Raw genomic sequence first — 26,255 nt, 5'->3', positions numbered from 1 at the left:
GTGTGGCCATGACGTGCAAATCCGGAAATCGAAACCTAATCGATCTAAATGATACCGAGAAATGAAAGTTATTGTTGTGAGCTGTGGTGAATGTCAGTGCGACCTGGCATTTTTTACCGTGTAAACCTGATATGAATTCACGGTAACGAGACTTTTTGAGGTCGTCCGGTGAAGATATGGCGTTCACGTGCTGATCCAGGGAAAGTTGTAGTTGTGCCACCGCGGATTGAGTTATTTTTATCTGTAATGGAGTCTCCGTCAGGGAGTTTTATTTCCCAGCTAAACGAGTACCAGCAGAGGAGCCAGTGCACCGTGGAGTATGAGGTGGGACCCACAGAGGGACCGAGCCACAATAAAACGTATGGAAATGTCATTTATTCAGTCAAATACATACAGTTGACGTTTACCGAACGGGTTATGTGCTGTTTGTGCAGATGATACAGTGTCAATGACTATGAAACTATTATTCATTTGTTTTGAATCAAATGTTGTCATTATCAGCTTCACTATGAGGGTTATTGTGAACGGGCAACGGTTTCCTGATGGCACTGGGAAATCCAAGAAGGAGGCGAAGCAAAGTGCAGCCAAACACGCCCTCGATGGCTTAAAGAGCACTCAAAATACTGAGTCTGTAAGTAAAAATATCTATCTATCTATCTATCTATCTATCTATCTATCTATCTATCTATCTATCTATCTATCTATCTATCTATCTATCTATCTATCTATCTATCTATCTGTCTGTCTGTCTGTCTGTCTGTCTGTCTGTCTGTCTAACTATGTCTGTCTATATGTCTGTCTGTCTAACTATCTATCTGTTTGTCTGTCTGTCTATCTGTCCATCTGTCTGTCTAACTACCTATCTGTCTGTCTGTCTGTCTGTCTGTCTAACTATCTGTCTGTATGTCTATCTGTCTGTCCATCTTTCTGTCTGTCCATCCATCCATCCATCCATCCATCCATCCATCCATCCATCCATCCATCCATCCATCCATCCATCCATCCATCCATCCATCCATCCATCTATGGATGTATGGATATCTATATGTCTGTCTGTCCATCTGTCTGTCTAACTACCTATCTGTCTGTCTGTCTGTCTGTCCATCTGTCTGTCTAACTACCTATCTGTCTGTCTGTCTGTCTGTCTGTCTAACTACCTATCTGTCTGTCTGTCTGTCTGTCTGTCTAACTACCTGTCTGTCTGTCTGTCTGTCTGTCTAACTACCTATCTATCTATCTATCTATCTATCTATCTATCTGTCTGTCTGTCTGTCTGTCTGTCTGTCTGTCTGTCTGTCTGTCTGTCTGTCTGTCTATCTATCTATCTATCTATCTATCTATCTATCTATCTGTCTGTCTGTCTGTCTAACTAACTATGTCTGTCTATATTGATATCTGTCCAGATTGACCAAGATGGCGGCGCGAGTAGATCGCGAGGCTCAGCGTCTCTCCAGATTCTGCAATTTTGCGGTATTTTTCTTGTTCATCTCGGGTCTGTTCGTACAGAACAGTTGTGCTTTTACATCGTACACCCGCTGTGAGCTTTTGGATATTGGTTTGCGAATTTCCGACAGTTTTATGGACAATCTTCAACTCCTTCCTGAGATCGCTAGGACGCCCGAGGCGATGCGCTCTGCCCGGCCGGGCGGAAGTGCTAGAAGGCGGCGCTGTGATCGTAAACAAAGACGGGGTAAGCGTGGAGGTCTAAGAGCTAAGCTAAGGCTAACTCCTTACCGGCTCTCTTTACCCAGCATTTTCCTTGCCAATGTACGATCGCTAGTGAACAAAATGGAGGAGATTCGACTCAGCATTACACACAGTAAGAAACTTTTGAACTGTAACGTCCTAATCTTCACTGAAACCTGGTTAAACAGCGGAATACCGGACACCGCTATTGAGCTAGCGGGACGCCACACACTCCGGGCGGATAGAACACTAGATGGCTCCGGGAAGAGCAGAGGGGGTGGATTGTGCATTTATATTAACAAAGCTTGGTGCACAAACTCTGCTATTGTTGGGAGTCATTGTTCAGCTAACCTGGAGTTTCTCATGGTTAAATGTAGACCGTTTTATCTACCGCGGGAGTTCACCTCCACTATTATCACTGCAGCCTATATTCCCCCGGATGCTGATGCCAAGCTTGCTATGAAAGAACTTCACGCAGCCATCAGTAAACAACAGACTGATCACCCGGAAGCTGCGTTTATTGTTGCAGGTGACTTTAATCATTCAAACCTAAAGTCAGTGCTACCCAAGTTTCACCAGCATGTTTCCTGCCACACCAGAGGAAACAAAACCTTAGACCATGTATATACAAACATGGCTGGAGCTTACGTTGCGACACCCCTCCCCCACCTGGGACAGTCAGACCACCTCTCTTTGTTTCTATCACCCAAATATTCACCCCTCATCAACCGTGTGAAGCCATCAGTAAAGACCATCAAGGTGTGGCCTGCGGGGGCAGACTCCACACTCCAGGAAAGGTTTCTAAACACAGACTGGAGTATGTTTGCTTCTCAAGCCACCAGTGGCGCTCACACGGACATTGACTCATTCACTTCCTCTGTATTGGATCATATCAATACCACCATCGACAGTGTTACAACCCAGAAACAGATCACCACATACCCTAATCAGAAGCCATGGATGAACAGGGAAGTGCGACTCCTGCTGAAGTCACGCAATACTGCCTTCAAATCAGGTGATGCACAAGCCTACAGTACGTCCAGGGCAAACCTGAAGAGGGGCATCAAAAAGGCCAAGCACTGCTACAAGCTAAAGATAGAGGGTCACTTTTCCAACTCTGACCCTCGACGCATGTGGCAGGGCATCCAGGCCATCAGTGACTACAAACCCCCCCACTCCACCCCCGCAGCCACTGATGTCAACTTCCTGAACGAGCTAAATTACTTTTATGCTCGTTTTGAAAGAGACAACAGAGAAACTGCCACCAAGCTCAAACCCTCAGCTGACCACCCACCAATCACACTCTCCTCCACAGATGTCTGCAAGGCACTGAGCCGGATCAGCGCACACAAGGCTGCTGGACCAGACAACATCCCTGGACGTGTTCTCAGGGCATGTGCGGAGCAGCTCGCTGGGGTTTTTACAGACATTTTCAACCTGTCTCTTGCCCAAGCAGCTGTACCGACATGCTTTAAACGCACTTCCATTGTGCCAGTGCCGAAACACTCTAACCCGAGGTGCCCTAATGACTACCGCCCTGTAGCACTCACACCCATCGTTATGAAGTGCTTTGAGCGGCTGGTCCTGGAACACCTAAAAGACTCTATACCATCCACATTGGACTCACACCAGTTTGCCTACCGCAGCAATAGGAGCACAGAGGATGCCGTTTCCATGGCACTGCACTCTGTGCTCACCCATCTGGACCATAAGAACACGTATGCACGCATGCTGTTTGTTGACTTCAGCTCAGCATTCAACACTGTCATCCCATCCAAGTTAATAGCTAAACTTGGAGACCTGGGCATCAACACTTCAATGTGTAACTGGATTTTGGACTTCCTAACTGACAGACCCCAGAATGTTCGTTCAGGATCCACCTGCTCCACATCCATCACTCTTAACACTGGTGTACCACAGGGCTGTGTGCTAAGCCCGTTTCTCTACTCCCTCTTCACCGCCGACTGCAAGCCTGTGTATGGATCTAATTCTATCGTCAAGTTTGCGGACGACACAACGGTGATCGGTCTCATCAGCAACAACGATGAGACTGCCTACAGGGAAGAGATCCAGCACCTGGCCACATGGTGCGCTGATAATAACCTGCTCCTCAACACCACCAAAACGAAGGAGCTCATCGTGGACTTCAGGAAGGAGTCAAGAGGCACACACGACACCATCCACATCAATGGAATGGCTGTTGAGCGTGTCTCCAGTTTCAAGTTCCTGGGGATCCACATCTCGGCGGACATGTCGTGGACGACCAACACCTCCAGCCTGGTCAAGAAGGCTCACCAGCGCCTCTTCTTCCTGAGGACACTGAGGAAGAATCAGCTCTCCTCGGCTATCCTGGTGAACTTCTACCGCTGCGCAATAGAAAGCATCCTGACCAACTGTGTGGCAGTGTGGTATGGGAGCTGCTCTGTTGCGGAGCGCAAGGCACTGCAGCGGGTGGTGAAAACTGCCCAGCGCATCACAGGGACTCCACTGCCTGCCATCGAGCACATCCAGAGGAAACGCTGTCTGCATCGAGCTCGCAGCATCCTCAAGGACTCCTCTCACCCAGCCCACAGACTGTTTTCTCTCCTGCCCTCCGGCAGGCGTTTCAGGATCCACCGGACCAGGACCAGCAGACTAAAGAACAGTTTTTTCCCCAGAGCTGTCTCCTTACTGAACTCCAACCCCCGCTGATCCACTTCCCTCATATACTGATAACTCTCCTACCTCACATCCACCTTCACTTTGTTATTTGCACTACCGACTGTTTATCACAGTAACAACTGTTTACATATGCATCTTACACTGCCATATCTTAACTGGATTATGCTCATTTGCACTGCTGACTGTATTTATAGTACCAATGTTTACATTTGCATTTTTGCACTGTACTTCTAAATGTAATATGCAACCACTTTCCACTGCACTTTACACTTTTTTTTCCGGATAGCTCTGTCCATAATTTATTGCACTACCCTAATCCACTGCTATTCCTCATATTAGCCTAACATATTATTGTATACCTCTATCTGTAAAATTCTGATTATAGTAATAGCCATCTGTATATTGTATTCATAGTACATATTCACCTGTAAATTCTTTTTATAGTAATAGCCATCTGTATATTTATTCACTGTACATATTCACCTGTAAATTCAGATCTGTTTATAGTAATAACGTCTCTCTATTTATACATATTTATACATATTCAGTACATATCCATGTCCTGCACTTACGCATCCATTGTATATCCTGCACTTGCTGCTATTGCACTTCTGGTTAGACCTAAACTGCATTTCGTTGCCTTGTACTTGTACTTGTGTAATGACAATAAAGTTGAATCTAATCTAATCTAATATGTCTGTCTGTCTAACTATCTATCTGTTTGTCTGTCTGTCTATCTGTCCATCTGTCTGTCTAACTACCTATCTGTCTGTCTGTCTGTCTGTCTGTCTAACTATCTGTCTGTATGTCTATCTGTCTGTCCATCTTTCTGTCTGTCCATCCATCCATCCATCCATCCATCCATCCATCCATCTATGGATGTATGGATATCTATATGTCTGTCTGTCCATCTGTCTGTCTAACTACCTATCTGTCTGTCTGTCTGTCTGTCTGTCCATCTGTCTGTCTAACTACCTATCTGTCTGTCTGTCTGTCTGTCTGTCTGTCTGTCTAACTACCTATCTGTCTGTCTGTCTGTCTGTCTGTCTAACTACCTATCTGTCTGTCTGTCTGTCTGTCTGTCTGTCTGTCTGTCTAACTAACTACCTATCTATCTATCTATCTATCTATCTATCTATCTATCTATCTATCTATCTATCTATCTATCTATCTATCTGTCTGTCTGTCTGTCTGTCTGTCTGTCTGTCTGTCTGTCTGTCTGTCTGTCTGTCTGTCTGTCTGTCTGTCTGTCTGTCTGTCTATCTGTCTATCTATCTATGATACGCTTTGCAAGTTAATTTTAGGTACAACTACTGTAAATCCGTATATAGTTTATGTATATAATAATATGTATTCACATTATTTTGTAAAACACAATAATATTTAGTAAAAAAGCATTAATGCGATGAGCAATATACCGTATATTAGGGCTGCCAAATCGATTAATCACATCCAAAATAAAAGTTTGTTTACATCATAAATGTGTGTGTGTGTGTGTGTACTGTGTCTAATTATAATGTAAATACACACTCATGCATGTGTATATTTTAAAGACATATATGCATGTATAAACTGTATAAATATTTAAATAACTTATATTCTATATAAATATAACACATTTTTCTTAAATATAATACATGCATGTTATATTTAAGAAATAAATTCTGTATCAGTGTTGAGAAATGAATGTGTATGTCTTTAACCACAGACAACATCATCTGTTCAAAACACTTCCAACAACATGAATTTATCTCTGCGGACGTACTCAATTTGGCTCAATGAACATTCACAGAAGAGCAAGTTAGTATTCGAGGCCCGTGAGACCAGGACGGATCCAGGAAACCCAACTCAGTGAGTGTTCAATACATTTCCTCACACACATGCTTGATCTTCTGATTCACAGCGTCCAGCTGGAAAATGTGCCGGATGAATTCCAGCTCCTAGACACAAATACTTGATTCCAGTCTTCTCTCATATCTCTTTTGCAGATTGTGTACTTTTGTGTGTAAGTATGTTTGCGGGGATAGAGAGTTTCCGGAGGCTTATGGAAAAAATAAGAAGGAAGCCAAAGAGGCGGCAGCATTGCGCGTTTATGAAGAGCTGTACAAAACCACAAATACAGAGGTAACACAACATCTATCTACTTGGACTGTCTAAAAGCTCATTTATGAGTTCTGTTTGACGTCTAATTTTGCATTTAAGGTCTTAGAAGAGAACAGCAATAGATCACAGAGGTCAGAGGTTGCAGCTTGTAGGTAAATAATCAACAACAACATGATTTTTATCAGCGCTTCTCAACTGGTCTTACTTCAGGACCCTACATCAGACGTCGAGTTCGATACAAATGACCCACCACAAACTGAAATTGTTTATCTTTAAGAGGACCTATTATGCTTCTTTACATGTTCAACTTTGTTATAGTTGCTGTTTAAGCATGAAAAATGAGTGTCAGTGTTTCTGAACTCCCTGAAACGCCCTCCATTGTAGTCTTGAGTTTTCTTCCGGGAACCAACACGTCACAATATTCCTCATTTAAATAATTAATATGCAGAATAAAGGGGGCGGGCCTGGTAGAGTTATTTAGTAGTGTGTTAAGGTAAGAGGTGTAGCATTTCCCAAACACCAATCACAATACACTGCTCCATCCGACCAATCAGACCACAGTGTGCATTTCAGAAGGAGGGGCTTCATAGAGACAGGAACTAAACAGAGCGTTACTAACAGACTAGGAAGAGCTAATGCAATGCTTATTCTAGTAGAGCCCAATAACCAGAGGTGGACAAAGTACACAACTCCATTACTTGAGTAAAAGTAAAAGTACTATTGGTTAAATATTACTCCATTACAAGTAAAAGTTGTAAAGATAGATTTTTACTTAAGTAAAAGTACAGAAGTACTTGCTTTTAAAAGTACTTAAGTATCAAAAGTAAAAGTAAACACATTATTTTATGATCGTTGCATTGTTGTATGAATGCACGCTGTTCCATCATGGTGGTTTAAGCCAGTCATGCTCCATCTGACATGCTAGCATATCTTGAACTCATTTAAATACTTGCTTAAAAGTTACATAGCTCTTATCAAAGTCAAAATCATACTAGAAAAGAAAGGTTTCTACATTGTGTTTATTTGACAGGATTATGTAAAAACATATTTCAGAAAGTACTTTAGTTAACATTAGCCCAACTACGCTTTTGCATGCTAACTAACATTATTGTGGAACGTTACCTATGTGTTAGCGCTCTATCCACAAGGCTATGGCAACTTGGCGGGTAAATCTATAAAAATCATTTGACCAACCCTATTTCATACCAGTGTTAATTTTGACAGCAAATTTGGATTTAGTTTTAGTCAGTCTTTTGACTAGAACATTTTAGGCATCTGAATTGTTTAGTTTTAGTCTAGTTTTAATTGACTATAATAAGATTTGAGTAGATTCAATAGACTAAAGTTCAGTACTTGTGGTCTGGCGTCTGAGAGGCAGCTTTCTGTGCACTTTCAGACTTATCCACGTCTGCTCTTCTGAATTTTAACTTTTAAGTATGGCCATGGATGCGCGCACTGCATCTGGGAACTGCCGCCTTCTATTTTGCCATCAATTGATTAGTGTTCAAAAAATACTTGGAAATCATTGAACTTCATGTGATCCTACAAGAGTGATTACTGATAGGCTGTCTGCAAAAAAAGTAAATGTCTCAAGTAAATGTACTTAGTTACTGTCCACCTCTGCCAATAACACAATCAAGAGTTTTAAAAAAGAGCATAATAGGTCCTATTTAAAAAAAGCCAATAATTCACTGCTCAAATCACATTATGTTTGACATAATCCACATTTATCCTCACTGCAAGAGAATCCATTTTCAATACAAGCCCAGTCTAGATAACATATTTGATTTGACCTTGTGTAGTTTTGGTGGTTTTTGAGGATGAGTGCATCTCACGCAACCTGGTCATGTTGCAATTTATCTCATTTGATGAGCTTCTACTAAATGATATATGCATTTCCCCCAGTTGGGAATCACTGATTTAAAGGATGAGTTCACTTCAAAATGACACTTTCCTGATATTTTACTCACCCGCATTCATGTCTTTCTTTCTTCAGAAATGACGTTTTTTGAAGAAAACACTCCAGGATTTTTCTCCACATAATGGACTTCAATGGGAACCAACGGTTGAAGGTCCAAATCAATGCAGTTTTGTCTAGATCAGACCCTATTCCTCATCTGGGATCGTGCAGAGCCTCTGAAGCCCTTCCTTTGAAACTGCATTGATTTGGACCTTCAACCGTTGGTTCCCATTGAAGTCCATTATGTGGAGAAAAATCCTGGAATGTTTTCCTCAAAAAACGTCATTACTTTTCCACTGAAGAAAGAAAGACATGAACACCTTGGATGAGATGGGGATGCGTAAATGCTCAGGAAGTGAACCAATCCTTTAATAGGCTCTTTTACTATATTTTGCACATGATGATCTGTTTATTTTGACATCTTGTCCTTTATTGAAGCCCCAGCCTGGACCGTCTGAATTTGAGTATTGCTGATGATTCCCGAAGCTTCATGCCTGACAACTACATCGCACATCTCAATGACTACTGCCAGAAAAATAAGCGTGTGCATGATTTTAAATTAGTGGAGAGAAGAGGCCCTCCTCACAACCCAGAGTAAGTCTCGCGCAAGCGGCACATTTCAGATGTGTTCGAGTCAAAAAGTAAAACTAACATTTGCTTCTTCAGGTTTGTGTATAAAGTTGTCATAGACGGGAAGGAATATCCTGAAGGGCAAGGGAAGAACGCAAAAGAGGCGAAGCAACGAGCTGCTCAGCACGCTTGGAGTGAAATTTGCGATCAGTCTGGCTGGACCACACAGGCAGGACCCTTCATTATAACAGCTGTGTGTGTAGTCTAGATCAGAGCCATAGAAAAAGAGAATTGCGACACTTTTTGATCTCGCCGCAATCTCGTCACGTGGTTCATAGAGCTCTCAATAGTTCCAAACAACTCTGCGCTGTCAATCTGTGTGAATAGGATTAAGCAGGACAGACGGCAGTTTCACTATATTTGCTGCAATTTCTGGTAAATATTAACACGTGTGCATTGACTTTGACTAGACTTTACAGTAGCATTTTATTCTGGGGAGAGATAAAGAAGAGATAACGTTAATGTTTTTTTTTTTGGAGTGATCTGGTTATTTTATTTGGGTCATGTGAGTGCATGATTTAACAGCGTTGAGTGTTGTAGCCTATCAACGGCATTTCTGTTGAAAATAATGACCGGTCATGTGTTTAATTTACCAGGAATGAGAATCCATATCGATTAAAACAAGTTTTATACAAAACGCTGAAAGAATTTTAGTGCAAGTTTACATTTGACACGAATCTTCCCATTATCTACAAATCCTCTCATCATCACAAACAAATCACAGACATGATTCAAATAAAGATTTATTTTGTAGTTTAGTCAGAAGTTTTTGTTTTACATGAGACTGTGATTTTTCCCTACAATTACCCTATGTATTTAACACTTCCGTACAAATACAGTAACACAAATAGATATTTGAATGTTATAATAGTGATTTGATGATCTATAAAAATTCATTAAAAAAAAGAGAAATAATGGCTAATGAGCCGATAAGTGTTCCTCTTCTGCCATCTACTGGTTATAGTGGTCATTTATTTTATAATTTAAATGTTGTTAACGTCCGAATGTTATTTTATGATACTCACATAAGCATAACCGGTGAATAAAAATGAATGATTCTAGCATATACAGAATTTAACCCAATAAATACGTTTTAAATAGTGTTTAAAAAAAACAGGGCAACCAATTTAATTCAGCTCTTTTTATCCAGGCCACTATACGTTATTCCTTGAATGGGCTACTTCATAGAAACGCATTCGACAGAAAGATCTCAGAGAGACTGAAAACTGTTGAAATATGACGATAGCATCTGGATATAGTGCTGCTCACGTTAAAGGGTTAGTTCACCCAAAAATGAAAATTCTGTCATTAATTACTTCCCCTCATGTCGTTCGACACCCGTCAGACCTCCGTTCATCTTCAGACACAAATGAAGATATTTTAGTGTAAATCTGATGGCTCTGAAAGGCCTCCATTGGCACAATGGCACGGTTCACTCTCAAGACCCTTAAAAGGCACTAAAGACGTCGTTACAAAGTCCATCTTACTACAGTGGTTCTACAATAACTTGATGGAGTGACGAGAATAGTTTTTGTGCACAAAAAAACCCTAAATAACGACTTATATAGTGATGACCGATTTCAAAACACGCCATCATGAAGCTTCGAAGCGTTATGAATCAGTGAGTCGATTCATGATTCGGATCGCGTGTCAAACCGCCAAACTGCTGAATCGACTCACTGATTCATAACGCTTCGAAGCTTCATGAGGCCGTGTTTTGAAATCGGTCATCACTATATAAGTCGTTATTTAGGGTTTTTTTGCGCACAAAAACTATTCTCGTCACTCTTTAACTAACTGGGTCTATTATATAACAATAAACATGAACTATAACGCGCTTCATAAAATACCAATTTTATTAATATTCCTGAGAGGTCAACTATTGCCATAAAATCTCAAAATATGCTGTAATTTCATCAGTTTGCCAGCGAGTGTGCTTGAGATGCACTGAAATGAATGGGGTTCAGTGCTGGAACTATTGGTCGCTCCGTGACACGCTTTACTTCTGCATTGCTCAGTTCCTGTGGAAGTCTATGGGAGTGTCGTAACTCTGTTTTTCAACGGCTCTGGTCTCGATGTTAGTGTTGACTAATGCACATGTTTCTGATTAACAGAGTTCTGAAGATGACACCTCTTCACAAACCCCAGAGACATCGTGAGTTTAAATGAACGAAACAACATTACGTTGTGCATATAATATATGATATAAAGATGCACGTTTATCTGTTCATAGTAAATCCGAGGATGTTCGACTCCCATCAAACGGCTCGACTGAAACTCCCAGCACAAGTGATTTCATCGTGTTCAAAGACTCATCTGCTGTCAGTTCTCCTATGGCCATAAGTCCCGTAAGTCCAGTCTACGTCATTGGCAGCATTTTATTTTTTGACTTATTAGAGGCTATACGATTGTATTTTAACATTTTATATCTGAATTTATGCAATACAAACTGTATTACAGTCTGTGAGCCCACTGGATGTGAAGCCGAAAATAAAGTAAGATTTTACAGTTAATTTCACATACATTTTTTTATCATCAATAAAATAAAATAACACTATACACTTTTTCTTTTAGATTAGCACCAACTTTTCTTCTTTCACCGATCAACCACGCTCAGGGTAAAGAGGTATTGGAAACATTTAATAACATTATGTGACATTAAATGTAAACAAAATTAAGCCATCTGTGAAAAAAGTTACATTTTCTGTTAAGAATTAAAAAATAAAGACTAACAATGAAAAAATGTGGAGTGTTTTGGGAAGCAAAATACATATGAGGTTCTGCTTTATTATATGATAGAGCTGCACGATTAATCGTAAAAAAAATTGCAAATACACGTGATCGCATTCCTAAATGATAGCTATTAAACCCTTGACCGGTATGTATGACAATGTATTTGTCGATGAATCATTCATTCAAGAGATTTGTTCAAAACATTGATTCATCCAGTGATGAAACAAGTGAAGTCTTTATGAGTGAGTCATTGAATCATTCATTCAAGAGATTCTATCAGAAACACTGATTCATCCAGTGATGAAACAAGTGAAGTCTTTATGAGTGAGTCATTGAATCATTCACTCAAGAGATTCATTAAAAAACGCTGATTCATCCAGTAATGAAACTAGTGAAGTCTTAATGAGTGAGTCATTGAATCATTCATTTAAGAGATTTGTTCAAAACATTGATTCATCCATTAATGAAACAAGTGAAGTCTTTATGAGTGAGTAATTGAATCATTCACTCAAGAGATTCGTTCAAAAACACTGATGAAACAAATGAAGTCTTTATGAGTGAGTCATTGAATCATTCACTCAAGAGATTTGTTCAAAAACGCTGATTCATCCAGTAATGAAACAAGTGAAGTCTTTATGAGTGAGTCATTGAATCATTCACTCAAGAGATTCGTTCAAAAACACTGATTCATCAAGTGATGAAACAAGTGAAGACTTTATGAGTGAGTCATTGAATCATTCACACGAGATTCGTTCAAAAACACTGATTCATCCAGTAATGAAACAAGTGAAGACTTTATGAGTGAGTCATTGAATCATTCACTCAAGAGATTCGTTCAAAAACACTGATTCATCCAGTGATGAAACAAGTGAAGACTTTATGAGTGAGTCATTGAATCATTCACACAAGATTCGTTCAAAAGCACTGATTCATCCAGTGATGAAACAAGTGAAGACTTTATGAGTGAGTCATTGAATCATTCACACGAGATTCGTTCAAAAACACTGATTCATCCAGTAATGAAACAAGTGAAGACTTTATGAGTGAGTCATTGAATCATTCACACAAGATTCGTTCAAAAGCACTGATTCATCCAGTGATGAAACAAGTGAAGACTTTGAGTGAGTCATTGAATCATTCACTCAACAAAAATGAATTAATTAATGTTTTGTCAGTAGTAAATTACATGTTATTTTGTTTGTTTAGTTGTCTATTCAGAATTGTGATCTCTAGATTAAACAAAAAAAGTGATTTAACAAAAAAAAGGGAAATTAAATTTTGTTTTGAAAAATGTTTACTTAGTTTTTATGAATCCAGTTTCAATGTATCTCCATATGTAAGAAAAGTGTCTTTTTTCTTTTATTTAATTGTTTCTTATATTTTCCTCTTCCTATAATTTTCTCAGAATATTCCTAACAAGAATGCACACAATCTGACAAAGTCATCTGGAGATCAACCTTCAAACCAAGCTACAAAGTCAAGGCAAATAATCTGTTTTAATTTTTAACTCTGCATTTTAGTACAAATGCTGTGTCAATCAGCAAAGCTTTTGAAAATAGTTTTGAAACTGTAATTTGTTTTTGTTTTTATCTCTGTAGGTTTTTAAAAGACTTTGACTCAATAAATCCGCTTGGCAAAGGTGGCTTCGGCCGAGTTTTCAAGGCAAGAAAAAAGCTGGAGAACAAATATTATGCTGTGAAGATAGTGAAGAGTCGAGAGTAAGTAAATTAAAATGTTTGTCATCTTAAAGGCGACCTATTATGCAAAATTGACTGGTGACGATCTGCCCTATTAGCATAGATCCCGCCCTGAGTGAGCCGCAGCAGTCAGAAATTATATACAATGTCTGCGGCAAAAAAACATTACAAATGTTCTGTTATTGGTTATACCAACGAACATAAGAGTCTCCATAGACTCCCGGCATCTGAGCCACTGAGGACATCATTGTTGAATTTCATCTATGAAGGAAATGTGCAGATGAAAGTCGTTAAATGGGGACATATTATGCCCCTTTTCACTAGATGTGATATAAATCTCTGGTGTGTCCAGAATGTGTCTGTGAAGTTTCAGCTCAAAATACCACACAGATCATGTATTATAGCTTGTCAAATTTGCCCCTATTTGAGTGTGAGCAAAAATGCACCGTTTTTGTGTGTGTCCCTTTAAATGCAAATGAGCTGCTGCGCATCCTTTACATGAGCTTCAGATACGGCATCAACAACAAAACAGGCCAATCTCACTCAGCCAAAATGTCAGAAATAACCAGTTGTGGACACTTTTAGACTGAATGGTTAGTGTATACTTTTATGTAACTTTAGTTACATGTAATGTGTGTTTATGAATTACGCAGACGGTGAGCGTTTTGGGGATAAAACTAACGACACAGCTCTAGTCTCTGTGAATACAGTCAGAGACGATGCTAACTTTAGCCATATCAGCCGCACAGCATTCAGCTCATTCAGAAAGGAAATCTGCAAACATTCACAGAATATGAAGTGCCATCCTCACTCGTTCTGGATATGAAGTGAGAGCACGAAGCTTTGGTATTGACCAGTCCTTCAGAAACAACTTCTTCGCAAATCCAGCGTTACTATGATTTGTGCAAATATATGACATTTTACAGACATTCTTCAGTACAGTTCCTTACAAAATTAAATTCAGATGCCGGGAGTCTATGGAGACTCGTGTATTCATTGGTACCAAGTGGCAACCTCCCGCAGTTTCTCTTGCAGCCAATACTGAAGTGACTTAAACTGCAGTTCATGGACTGGCCACTAGAGACAGACTCCAGATGGAGCAGAATCTCATTGAGCTCATGTTAAAATGCCCAACTTTACAGCAGAAGAACACATGTTTACAGTCTGGGACACATTGTGCTTTTGGTCTATACGGCTAATTTTGCCCTTCATGACGACTGTGAGGGGGGTGAATTTATTTATTACTAATTCGTTTACATTATATAAAGATTAAAGTCCTGCATAATTAAGGGCGTGGCCACTTTGAGTGACAGGTGGATTGCCGTTTATCTGCTGTCTGATAGTCATCGTGTCACCTCAGCTCCGCCCACATCCCGCCTCTTTGCCCATTTTCTATCGCGATGACGCGCTGACAAGATGGCGACGGCCAGCTCGACCCAACTTTACGCTTTAAAACTGCTCTTCAGAATCCTATGGGTGACGTCACGGACACTACGTCCATATTTTTTTACAGTCTATGGTTGGAATATCCAACAACAGAACATTTATAATGTTTTTTGGCGCAGACATTGTAATACTCGAGCGCTGATACAGTGAGTGCTTCTCATTCAGGGGGGTGTCTATGCTGAAAGAACCAATCATCAACAGTCATGGGCGGGGCTTCCCTACTCTTACAGTGGAGAAGAGGGAAATATGAAAATATGAGAGATTGATAATGATTAATGGGGATTATAAATTATTACCATTATAGACTGGTTGTTTACACACACTGTGGACACACATCTGTGTTCAAACACCTTGTAAAAGTTAATTTTGCATAATATGTCCCCTTTAAAATGTTATATATTTGCGCAAATAATTTTACGCCAGACTGTTTCACAAACAAGGGTCAGTTCAACGCTGGATTTACAGAGAAGTTGCACAAAACCGACATGTTAAGGCCTGTACACACCGGGACGAATATCGCGCGCGCTTATCGGCAGCGTTTTTCGTGCCGTTTTTCGGCGCGTCTTGAGTGTTCACACCCAAGCGATTTTCACTGGCGCTGCGCCGAGTGAACGTGCACATTCAGTCGATGCGCTCCCGGTACACAAGATGGTGCTGCGGCACTTTAAGCCTCTGACACTCGCTTGTCACACAGAAGGAGAAGAGAGACAGTATTTACGTGCTTGCCAAAACCACAGATATATTATGTGTATGGACAAAACCATTCACACACTTTTTGCTAACTGGCAAGCAGCATTAGCAGTTCATCTTCTTCTTTGTCTACTTACTACTTCTTCGTCGTATCAATGTGTGCTCGGCAAGACTGTTTTGTGCTTGAGCGCCACCAAGTCGTGTTTTACTGTCACTTCAGCAGCTCCAGCCACGTGAACAAAAGCGCCGATCTCATTGGTCGGACAGTTTTTTACGCGCCGCGTCAAAATAAAAAAACGAACCCGAGGCGTTTTTTTAAAAATGACGCTTTTACGCCTGCCGTTTTGCGCGTCGGTGTGAACACTCACATTGGCGCCCATTGTTTAGTCCCGAGGCGTTAAACGTCGGCGATAAACGCGTGCGAAAATCATCCCGGTGTGAACAGGCCTTTAGGCTGAACACAGTTACTGACAATTTCTGACATTTTGGCTGAGTGACATTCTCCAGTTTTGTTGTTGCTGGAGTATCCGAAGCTCCTCCCTCTTCTGGAAAGGGGGTGGGGAGCAGCAGCTCATTTGCATTTAAAGGGACACACACAAAAAAAAGCGTGTTTTTGCTCCCACCCAAATAGGGGCAAATTTGACATGCTATAATACATGATATGTGGGGTATTTTGAGCTGAAATTTCACAGACACATTCTGCGGACACAAGAGATTATATCTTGTGAAAAGGGGCATACGTGGTCCCCTTTAAAGCAGCACTAGGTAACTTTTCAACCTTTATAATATATTTTCAAGACTCTTGTGATGATACATCGACTTACAATAGGTTGAATGACACGTCTGCCATAGCCTGACGAGGTCTGTATTGTTTTTAATCGTACTTTTAAACTTCGGGTTTCGGGTAGTAACCCGAGAACAAAAAGAACTACAAAATTCAACTGCTTTACGGCATATATGTCACTTCCACCCCCACTTCCTTAAATTCGGATGTGCGAGCCCAACTATCATTTGTTTGCCGAATGTTAAAGTCATGGCCGAAGCAGCACAGAAAAATAAGAAAGCAAAGGTTTTGTCGGAGGAAAGCAAAGAGAGGAAACGAGAAAGTGATGGGATTAAAGGCAGGAGGATCAACATTGGCCAGCGTTTGCTCGTTGGCGTGAGCTGAAGGAGGAGGGGCTACATTCTTGCAAGTAAATACGCAAGACGTACAAAATCATAGTTTAGGATACCTAACATGTCTGTGATATTTGTTTATTTGTCTTGCCTCAAGCTATAATGCAAATCGATTTTTTTCAAATTTGCAGATTCATCTATGGTAGCTTGATATTATAATATTGACGATATATGGTCATTACCTACCACTCAAACATTGAATTTAAGTATCATAGATTCTGTAATAGGGAACCAATAGACTAGGCTACTATAATGACGCTGGCTTGTAAACGTGAGCATCGCGATCATTTAGCGTTTGAAAAAAAAATAAAACCCATGAAATGATATTCATATGACATGCTGAAACATATGCCACTGTACCTGGGATGAAGACATTTCACACGCGACACAAGCAGAACTCCTGCATGTGAACTCCTGCAGTGTTCAGGGCTATCATGGTTGTCATGTCAATAAATGCACGTGCGATGCATCCTCTGATGTAGAATGACAGAGTTTACGACAGTAGTAGAGGACAATACTGTTTCCCGACTGTAGGGGGACCCCGAGAGCAAAAACTACCTAGTTCTGCTTTAACCTAATTTGATTGGCTGCGTCTATTGTACTGCAACAATGTCATGATATCTTCTGTATCTCCACAGAAAAGCTCTTCGTGAGGTTCGTGCTTTAGCTGATTTTAATCATGCCAACATCGTCCGCTACTACACAACTTGGGAAGAGGAGACGGCATACAGACACGATTCTTCAGAGACCATCTCAGAGTAATTCAGCAAACACAACTCGCTCTAAAACAAACAAGGGCCTGCCTGACTAAAAGTGTTTCATGACTACTCGACACAGACACTTATAGTTGAATAGTCATGCAGTCCCTGTTTTTCTACTAACATGTATACTTGTATTGGACTTTTTTGAAAATTCATTCTGCTGAAAATCCATGTATCTATTGGCTTTAGTTCTGGCAGTGGCTCGGGGACAGAGTTCCTCTACATTCAGATGGAGCTTTGTGAGGGAGACACACTTTATGCATGGATTAATAAAAGGAACTCTTCAAACGAAGTTTTCCCGGAGAGAAGAGCGGAGGCGGCAAAGATCAGCAGGCAGGTTCTGACGGCAGTGGAGTATGTTCACTCTAGAGACTTGATCCACAGAGACCTGAAGGTGAGCACCTCGCTAAAATGAGCTAACATCAGGCTCGGACACCAGGGGTCATTAAAGTGGTCATGAATTCAAATTATCTTTTGACTTATAAGAGGTCATTGTAGTATAAAAATATCCTGTAAGTTTAAGAACTCAAAACGTCCTTGTTACAGTTGTGGTCAGAACTATTGGCACCTCTGGTAAAGATGGCGGAAAAAATAAATCTGCATTGTTTATCCTTTTTATCTTTCATTCAAAAAAATTGCAAAAATCGAACCTTTCATTGAAGTAAAAGAATTGAAAGTGGGGGGTAAATCACATTTATGAAAGAAATGTTTTTTCTCCAAAACAACATTGGATAATTATTAGCCAGGGTGGCAAAATTCACAGTTTTTCGGCATTATTGTGATACGTCTTGCGATCGGGCAGAGTCACAGTGAAAGACATCAACAGACATGAGGTTACTGTGCTGCGTGGTGACAAAAACTTTTCGTTTGGATGCATTGCGGTGTAAAAAAAAGTACTTTTAAGCCTTTGAATCGCAGTCAGCGGCGAAAGACGACTAATTTCTCCATTTGCACGAGAGACTGTTTCTCACACATGCGCAGACACATCCACTTCTCACAGAATATTTGCTGTTTTATTGGCCTTAAAGGGTTAGTTCACCCAAAAATGAAAATTCTGTCATTAATTACTCACCATCATGTCGTTCGACACCTGTCAGACCAATGACAGGTATTTTAGTTGAAAGCTGATGCTGAGAAAGGCTTCAGACAGGCCTCCATTGGCATTCAGTACATTTACACTCTCAAGACCCATAAAAGACACTTAAGACGTCGTTACAAAGTCCATCTCACCACAGTGGCTCTACAAAATTTTTTCGATGCAATGACAATAGTTTTTGTGCGCAAAAAAAAATCTAAATAACACCTTTATCCAGCTTGTTCTTGTCTTCCGTGTGTGCCTCCACGACACATGCGCGAGAATATGACGCAGATCCGGCGCTCGGACACATGACCCAGAAGAGATTTGTTTACGAGCAGAGGAAGACGCGCGTGTCTAAGCTGTTGAATTCTACATTGATCGTGCTTTAGGTCTCGGCGAAGTGCTCAAATCGGGCTAAAGTGTGTATTTCATGGATTCCCGAACGCTGCCGCTACGTCATATTCTCGCGCATGCGTCGTGGAGGCACACACAGAAGACAATAACAAGTTGGTTAAAGGTGTTATTTTGATTTTTTTTTGCGCACAAAAACTGTCGTCGTCGCATCGTAAAATTATTGTAGAGTCACTGTGGTGAGATGGACTTTGTAACAACGTTTTAAGTGCCTTTTATGGGTCTTGAGAGTGTAAATGTACTGAATGCCAATGGAGGCCTGTCTGAAGCCTTTCTCAGCATCAGCTTTACACTAAAATATCTTCATTTGTGTCTGAAGATGAACGGAGGTCTGACGGCTGTCCAACGACATGAGGGTGAGTAATTAATGACAGAATTTTCATTTTTGGGTGAACTAACCCTTTAAACGGTTTGCTGCCAAAAAAGCTCTTGTTTTAGTGTCATCCTGACCACAGAACCAGGTCCTGTCTGAAGCTCCAGTCGTGTCTGACACTGAATATGCTGGAGTTTGTTTCTGGATGAGCGAGGAGGATTTTTCATGAAACCTTTTTTAGGTTTTCTGATCCCAAGACTCAACTACTCTCTGCACTTCTCCATCTGTGAGAGTCTTTGTCCACTCAAACGCTCCTCCTCTCGTGCATTAGGACGATACACACACACACACACACACACACACACACGTCAGATTCAGAACATCTTTAGTTGATTGAACTTCTTAATTATTGCCCTGATGCTGGAAATGGGGGCTTTCAATGCTTTAGCTGTTTTCTTATTTTGTGAAGCTCAACAAACTTTTGCTGCTCATCATAACTACACTCACCTAAAGGATTATTAGGAACACCTGTTCAATTTCTCATTAATGCAATTATCTAATCAACCAATCACATGGCAGTTGCTTCAATGCATTTAGGGGTGTGGTCCTGGTCAAGACAATCTCCTGAACTCCACACTGAATGTCGGAATGGGAAAGAAAGGTGATTTAAGCAATTTTGAGCGTGGCATGGTTGTTGGTGCCAGACGGGCCGGTCTGAGTATTTCACAATCTGCTCAGTTACTGGGATTTTCACGCACAACCATTTCTAGGGTTTACAAAGAATGGTGTGAAAAGGGAAAAGCATCCAGTATGCGGCAGTCCTGTGGGAGAAAATGCCTTGTTGATGCTAGAGGTCAGAGGAGAATGGGCCGACTGATTCAAGCTGATAGAAGAGCAACTTTGACTGAAATAACCACTCGTTACAACCGAGGTCTGCAGCAAAGCATTTGTGAAGCCACAACACACACAACCTTGAGGCGGATGGGCTACAACAGCAGAAGACCCCACCGGGTACCACTCATCTCCACTACAAATAGGAAAAAGAGGCTAATGTTTGAAAAGGTTATGAATGAAAGGTTAGATGTTTGCTATTTATTTTATTTATTTAATCAAAGATCAAAAGGATAAACAATGCAGATTTATTTTTACCATCATCTTTGGTCATATTTACCAGGGGCTCCAATAATTCTGACCACAACTGACGGAAAACCAAACTCCCAAAACAGATTATTGCATCATAGTGCGATGAAAGACAGAGAAGAATAGCAACGCCCACTTCTATATCATTGCCTCTTTAGCCCCGTCCACATATTCATGCGTGTCATTTTCAATTTAGGAGGTAATTATTAGTATTATTAATGAACTATTATAGTTTTTATTTACATTGTAAATGTTTTCTGTTTTAATTTTGAAGTTTAGTCATTTTGTTGTGTGCGTTTCTTTTCTTTTTTTTAATGTCTATAACATAGTTATAAGGTTAATTTCAGTTAATATTTATTTAAGGAACACAAAAAATTCATTGACGATAACCCTGGTTTGAAGTGAAAATAAATTCCCAGCTCTGTTTCTTTGTTTCAGCCTCTAAACATAATGTTCAGCAGTGATGGAGGAGTGAAGGTTGGAGACTTCGGCCTCGTGACTGCAGCAGAAAATGACAATGATGAGCAACTGCTGGAGCGGACCGAAAGGACAGGAACTCGTAGTTACATGAGCCCGGAGCAGGCGAGTCAAGAGGCGTGCATTAATGCCAACTCATACAAACTATTGAAGTGTTCACTGATGAATCATGCACAGGAATGTGCATTTAGAAAGTAGAGTCGATCTTGAATTAAAGGTGGGGTAAGTGCTTTCTGGTGACCGATGTTAATATCAAATCACCAAAACAAACTCTATTTTGATAGCTCCGCCTCACACATATGTAACCCAGTTCTCTCCAGCGCTGGAAAGCTGATCGTAAGCCTTCTTTTGTTCCACACACATCTTCCACGTGTTTTTTATCTGCCATCTCTCTCTTTCTGTCGTCGCTCAGCTAATGTCCGTCCTGTGTTGTGTCTTTTGAATAATGACGTGCACTGAGCGCTCTCTTCTCCCCGTCATTAATAGACACGCCCCTTACTGCTGATTGGCTATCAGTTTGTTTTGGTACTCTTATGTGGCATTCACAACGGACACAAATGACGCAAATAATTTGCACTATTCGCGCGAAGTTGGACGCTTGAACATTTTGAGTTTACTCGCTTTATTCGCGCGTGACATTCACTTCACAACAGACGTGAATTCGCGTCATGGGCGGGGCTTCTGCGAGCGGCTCGTCTCGTTGAGAAATGGCAGACATGGATAGTGTTTACACGTCTTTTTTGTTAAAATCTACTGTTAATGTGTGACAAAACGTAGTTTTAAGACTTTTTCAGGCGATAATGTAGTGGTTTAAAGCTCAAATCTGTGGTTTATTTATAAAGAGAGCGCCTATTTGAACATGTGATCTGGTGTGTGTGGAGTTGTGAGCTCCAGTGGATCAGCAGCGCTCATTAACCCCGGCGAGATCAGCCTTTCCTCGGCCAGTCCTTCTACCGTCTGCCGCTGGCTCTGATGTCTCTGTGGCGTCTCCAGCTATAATTCGTCTTGTGTAGATCTAACGGCCGATCTTTGGTCTCATGGATCTATAATTTGTTCCTTGGCAAATCATTTAGGCTGAGGGCAAAGTGAAGTTTCATTACTTTTTTATTTTTAGGCTATTTAACTTTACGTTACAGTTGTAGCCGACTAGCACTGACTTTGAATGTTTGACTGAATTGTTTGCTTTATTTCATGTATAGCTTATTATACCTTTTACTTCTACTTTTGTATTATTGATCATACATAAACTTGCATTTAACAAAAAGAGACTGTGTTGTGTTTCATGTCATTTAATGTTATCACAGTGATAATCATATTGTCTGAACCAGATATTAATATACAGATTTTCTCCTCATTGTTGTCACTACTAGAGCAAGCTCCTGATTGGTTAACGCGGCGCGAATATCGGCCAAAGTTCAGATTTTTCAACTCGGGCAATTCGCTCATTTCACGCTGCCTCATTCGCGCGAATCGTGCCGCAGAATGTCTATTCGCGTCTTTGCATTGACTTAACATGAAAATCACTCGCGTCATTCGCGTCCGGTGTGAACGCACCATTATAAAGCAGTTTTGAAATACCACTTACCCTACCTTTAATCTTGATTATATCAATCCATACAGTGTTTAAACACTTTTTGTGCTGACATTTTTATTGTTATGAACTGAATATTTAGGCGACTCAAACATCCTATGACAGGAAGGTGGATATATATGCTCTGGGTCTCATATACTTTGAGCTCATCTATAATATCAGCACAGCCCATGAAAAGAAAAAGGTTTGATTCATCTTTTACTCCTTTTATATAATAATACAATCTGTGCATTCATCTTGAACTATATCTGATTTGTTATAAGTAATTGCATGTTTTGTTTTTTAGATCTGGAATGATGTACGAAGTAGGGTTTTTCCACCAATGTTCTCCCAGAAATTTAGCTTTGAGGTAAGTGTAATTTCCTGAAGTTGAGCATGCCTTTTCTTTGGTTGTACATGATGAAGTTATCAATGCCTGCTTCTTACTCAAAGACGAGCATTATCTAACATGTCATCTCATTCTTCACGGCTGCGTTATGTAGCACAAGCTCATAGAGCGAATGTTGAGTCCCAGGCCTGAAGACAGACCAGACGCCTCAGATCTGATCAGAGAGCTGGATCAAAACGCCACAGTCCTGAAGACCGATAAAGACATCAAGACCTTCTGAGGAGATCTCTTCTTTATGCCTCTATAACAATAGCAGTTGCTTATACTGTAACATTTAAAGGAACACGCCACTATTTTTGAAAATAGGCTCATTTTCCGTCTCCCCTAGAGTTAAACGGTTGAGTTTTACCGCTTTCGACTCCATTCAGCCGATCTCCGGGTCTGGCGGGAGCACTTTTAGCATAGCTTAGCATAGATCATTGAATCAGATTAGACCGTTAGCATTTCGCTCAAAAATGACCAAAGAGTTTTGATTTTTCCTTTTTAAAACTTGACAGCATAACTAACGTGACAACCTGCTTTACTTGGCTTATACAGGGAGCGCTGGGGACTATTTTCAGGCGCTGTATAATATCATTGCGCCGATGCACTCATGGTACGGCTCAAAGTTCCTTGATTATTACGCAGGAATGAGAGTATAGTTCCTAGCCATATCGGACTAGAAGATCACAACTTTTCATTTTCCGTTGGTCTTCGTACACACAATGTGACTACAGAAGAGTCAAGTTTTAAATAGGAAAAATATCGAAACTCTTTGGTCATTTTTGAGCAGGATGCTAACGGTCTAATCAGATTCAATGATCTATGCTAAGCTATGCTAAAAGTGCTACCGCCAGACCCGGAGATCGGCTGAAGGGATTTGAAAACAGTAAAACTCAACTATTTAACTCTAGGGGAGACGGAAAATTAGCCTTTTCTCAAAAAAAGTGGAGTGTTCCTTTAAAGGCGAAGCAAAAGCTTCTAAAGTGCAACTTACAAAAAATGCTTTTGATTAAGACGGACAAGTGTGCAATTCAATCTATAAAGCAACTACATTTTTAAAAATTTAAATGTTGTCATTTACTCATCCTCATGTTTTTTTTTTTTTAGCAGAATATCATTGTGTCCCACAAAAGAATGAAAAACTTAAGGGTGAAAAAGTACAAATGGTGTCATTTACATTAGGTCTAAAACTCATTTCTAATCATGCTCTTGTATTGCTGTGATTCATTCTGTGTGTTTACATGAATTATCTTGACATTGCTGGTTCATAATGAATTACCTTTGGAACAGAAGTTGAGTCCGTCAGCTTTTGTTATTGTCTTAGTGTGTCTGTAACGCATAATATTCTGGGCTTTTAATCTTATCTACAGGTTATAGAATCATATCTCATGTGGGAAACAGTACATTTGAGGCAGTATTTTTTCCCCCAGTCTCATGTGTTTGTGAATCTGATATTGTTGGGATGTTCTCATGAAAATAAAAGTCGGTTTCAGTGTATAAACACTTCAATTGCCAGGCTGTCATTGTAAGTAAGAATCCTAAAGATCAAATTAAATGTCTACTCATTCATGTGTGTCAAAATGAAGTTGACAGCTGATCAAAAATATGATCAGATTATTCCAGAACATGTCATATTTTTTAACATACTGTAGAAGAAAAAGAGTTGAATGATTTCATATTATAGTGTTAGTTCACCCTAAAATGAAAGTCTTTAATTCCTCTTTTGAAAGAAAGACTTTCATTCATCTTTAATTTAGGCTTTTATTCACATATAAACATTCATCAAATCACACATCAGATATGGTAAACGGAAGCTCAAGCATGTTCGCTTGACATGCAAGAACCAATGAGGTTCATTCTCGTGTTACGCATCACGTCTGAGCTTCGGCGAGAACCAATGAGGTTCATTCTCGTGTTACGCGTCACGTTTGAGCTTCGGCGAGAACCAATGAGGTTCATTCTCGTGTTACGCATCACGTTTGAGCTTCGGCGAGAACCAATGAGGTTCATTCTCGTGTTACGCGTCACGTTTGAGCTTCGGCGAGAACCAATGAGGTTCATTCTCGTGTTACGCGTCACGTTTGAGCTTCGGCGAGAACCAATGAGGTTCATTCTCGTGTTACGCATCACGTTTGAGCTTCGGCGAGAACCAATGAGGTTCATTCTCGTGTTACGCAGTACGTTTGAGCTTCGGCGAGAACCAATGAGGTTCCTTCTCATGTTACGCATCACGTCTGAGCTTCGGCGAGAACCAATGAGGTTCATTCTCGTGTTACGCATCACGTTTGAGCTTCGGCGAGAACCAATGAGGTTCATTATCGTGTTACGCATCACGTTTGAGCTTCGGCGAGAACCAATGAGGTTCATTCTCGTGTTACGCATCACGTTTGAGCTGTGGCGAGAACCAATGAGGTTCATTCTCGTGTTACGCATCACGTTTGAGCTGTGGCGAGAACCAATGAGGTTCATTCTCGTGTTACGCATCACGTTTGAGCTGTGGCGAGAACCAATGAGGTTCCTTCTCGTGTTACGCAGTACGTTTGAGCTTCGGCGAGAACCAATGAGGTTCCTTCTCGTGTTACGCATCACGTTTGAGCTGTGGCGAGAACCAATGAGGTTCATTCTCGTGTTACGCATCACGTTTGAGCTTCGACGAGAACCAATGAGGTTCATTCTCGTGTTACGCATCACGTTTGAGCTTCGACGAGAACCAATGAGGTTCAATCTCGTGTTACGCATCACGTTTGAGCTTCGGCGAGAACCAATGAGGTTCATTCTCGTGTTACGCATCACGTCTGAGCTTCGGCGAGAACCAATGAGGTTCATTCTCGTGTTACGCATCACGTCTGAGCTTCGGCGAGAACCAGTGAGGTTCATTCTCGTGTTACGCATCACGTTTGAGCTTCAGCGAGAACCAATGAGGTTCATTCTCGTGTTACGCATCACGTTTGAGCTTCGGCGAGAACCAATGAGGTTCATTCTCGTGTTACGCATCACGTCTGAGCTTCGGCGAGAACCAGTGAGGTTCATTCTCGTGTTACGCATCACGTTTGAGCTTCGGCGAGAACCAATGAGGTTCATTCTCGTGTTACGCAGCACGTTTGAGCTTCGGCGAGAACCAATGAGGTTCATTCTCGTGTTACGCATCACGTTTGAGCTTCGCCGAGAACCAATGAGGTTCATTCTCGTGTTACGCATCACGTCTGAGCTTCGACGAGAACCAATGAGGTTCATTCTCGTGTTACGCATCACGTCTGAGCTTCGGCGAGAACCAATGAGGTTCATTCTCGTGTTACGCATCACGTCTGAGCTTCGGCGAGAACCAGTGAGGT

The 26,255-nt window shown here is 40.8% G+C and overlaps 1 protein-coding gene across 4 annotated transcripts; it reads left to right on the top strand.

Moving 5' to 3' along the window:
- eif2ak2 (eukaryotic translation initiation factor 2-alpha kinase 2) lies at positions 1-24,539 on the top strand. Of its 4 annotated transcripts, XM_079842181.1 has the most exons (20): positions 57-359; positions 502-631; positions 1,404-1,470; positions 6,056-6,198; positions 6,336-6,471; positions 6,550-6,602; positions 8,849-9,004; positions 9,077-9,209; positions 11,155-11,195; positions 11,274-11,388; positions 11,501-11,535; positions 11,615-11,666; positions 13,179-13,255; positions 13,372-13,491; positions 17,421-17,540; positions 17,733-17,937; positions 20,924-21,067; positions 22,636-22,737; positions 22,840-22,902; positions 23,036-24,430. In XM_079842181.1, exons 3-20 carry the CDS (start codon positions 1,414-1,416, stop codon positions 23,159-23,161), a joined length of 1,878 nt encoding a protein of 625 aa, XP_079698307.1. In that variant the 5' UTR covers positions 57-359; positions 502-631; positions 1,404-1,413; the 3' UTR covers positions 23,162-24,430. The 4 variants fall into 4 exon arrangements, with proteins under 4 accessions (XP_079698306.1, XP_079698308.1, XP_079698307.1 ...); XM_079842180.1 differs by lacking the exon at positions 1,404-1,470 and having other exon boundaries at positions 1-359; positions 23,036-24,539; XM_079842182.1 differs by lacking the exons at positions 1,404-1,470; positions 22,636-22,737; positions 22,840-22,902 and having other exon boundaries at positions 3-359; positions 20,924-20,962; positions 23,835-24,421.
- The last annotated feature ends 1,716 nt before the right edge of the window (positions 24,540-26,255 follow it).

Source organism: Gobio gobio (assembly GCF_949357685.1).
Source record: "Gobio gobio genome assembly, chromosome: 18".
NCBI classification, from domain to species: Eukaryota; Metazoa; Chordata; class Actinopteri; order Cypriniformes; family Gobionidae; genus Gobio; species Gobio gobio.
Note: the sequence above shows the minus strand (reverse complement) of the source record. Positions and strands in the feature narration are given on the sequence as shown.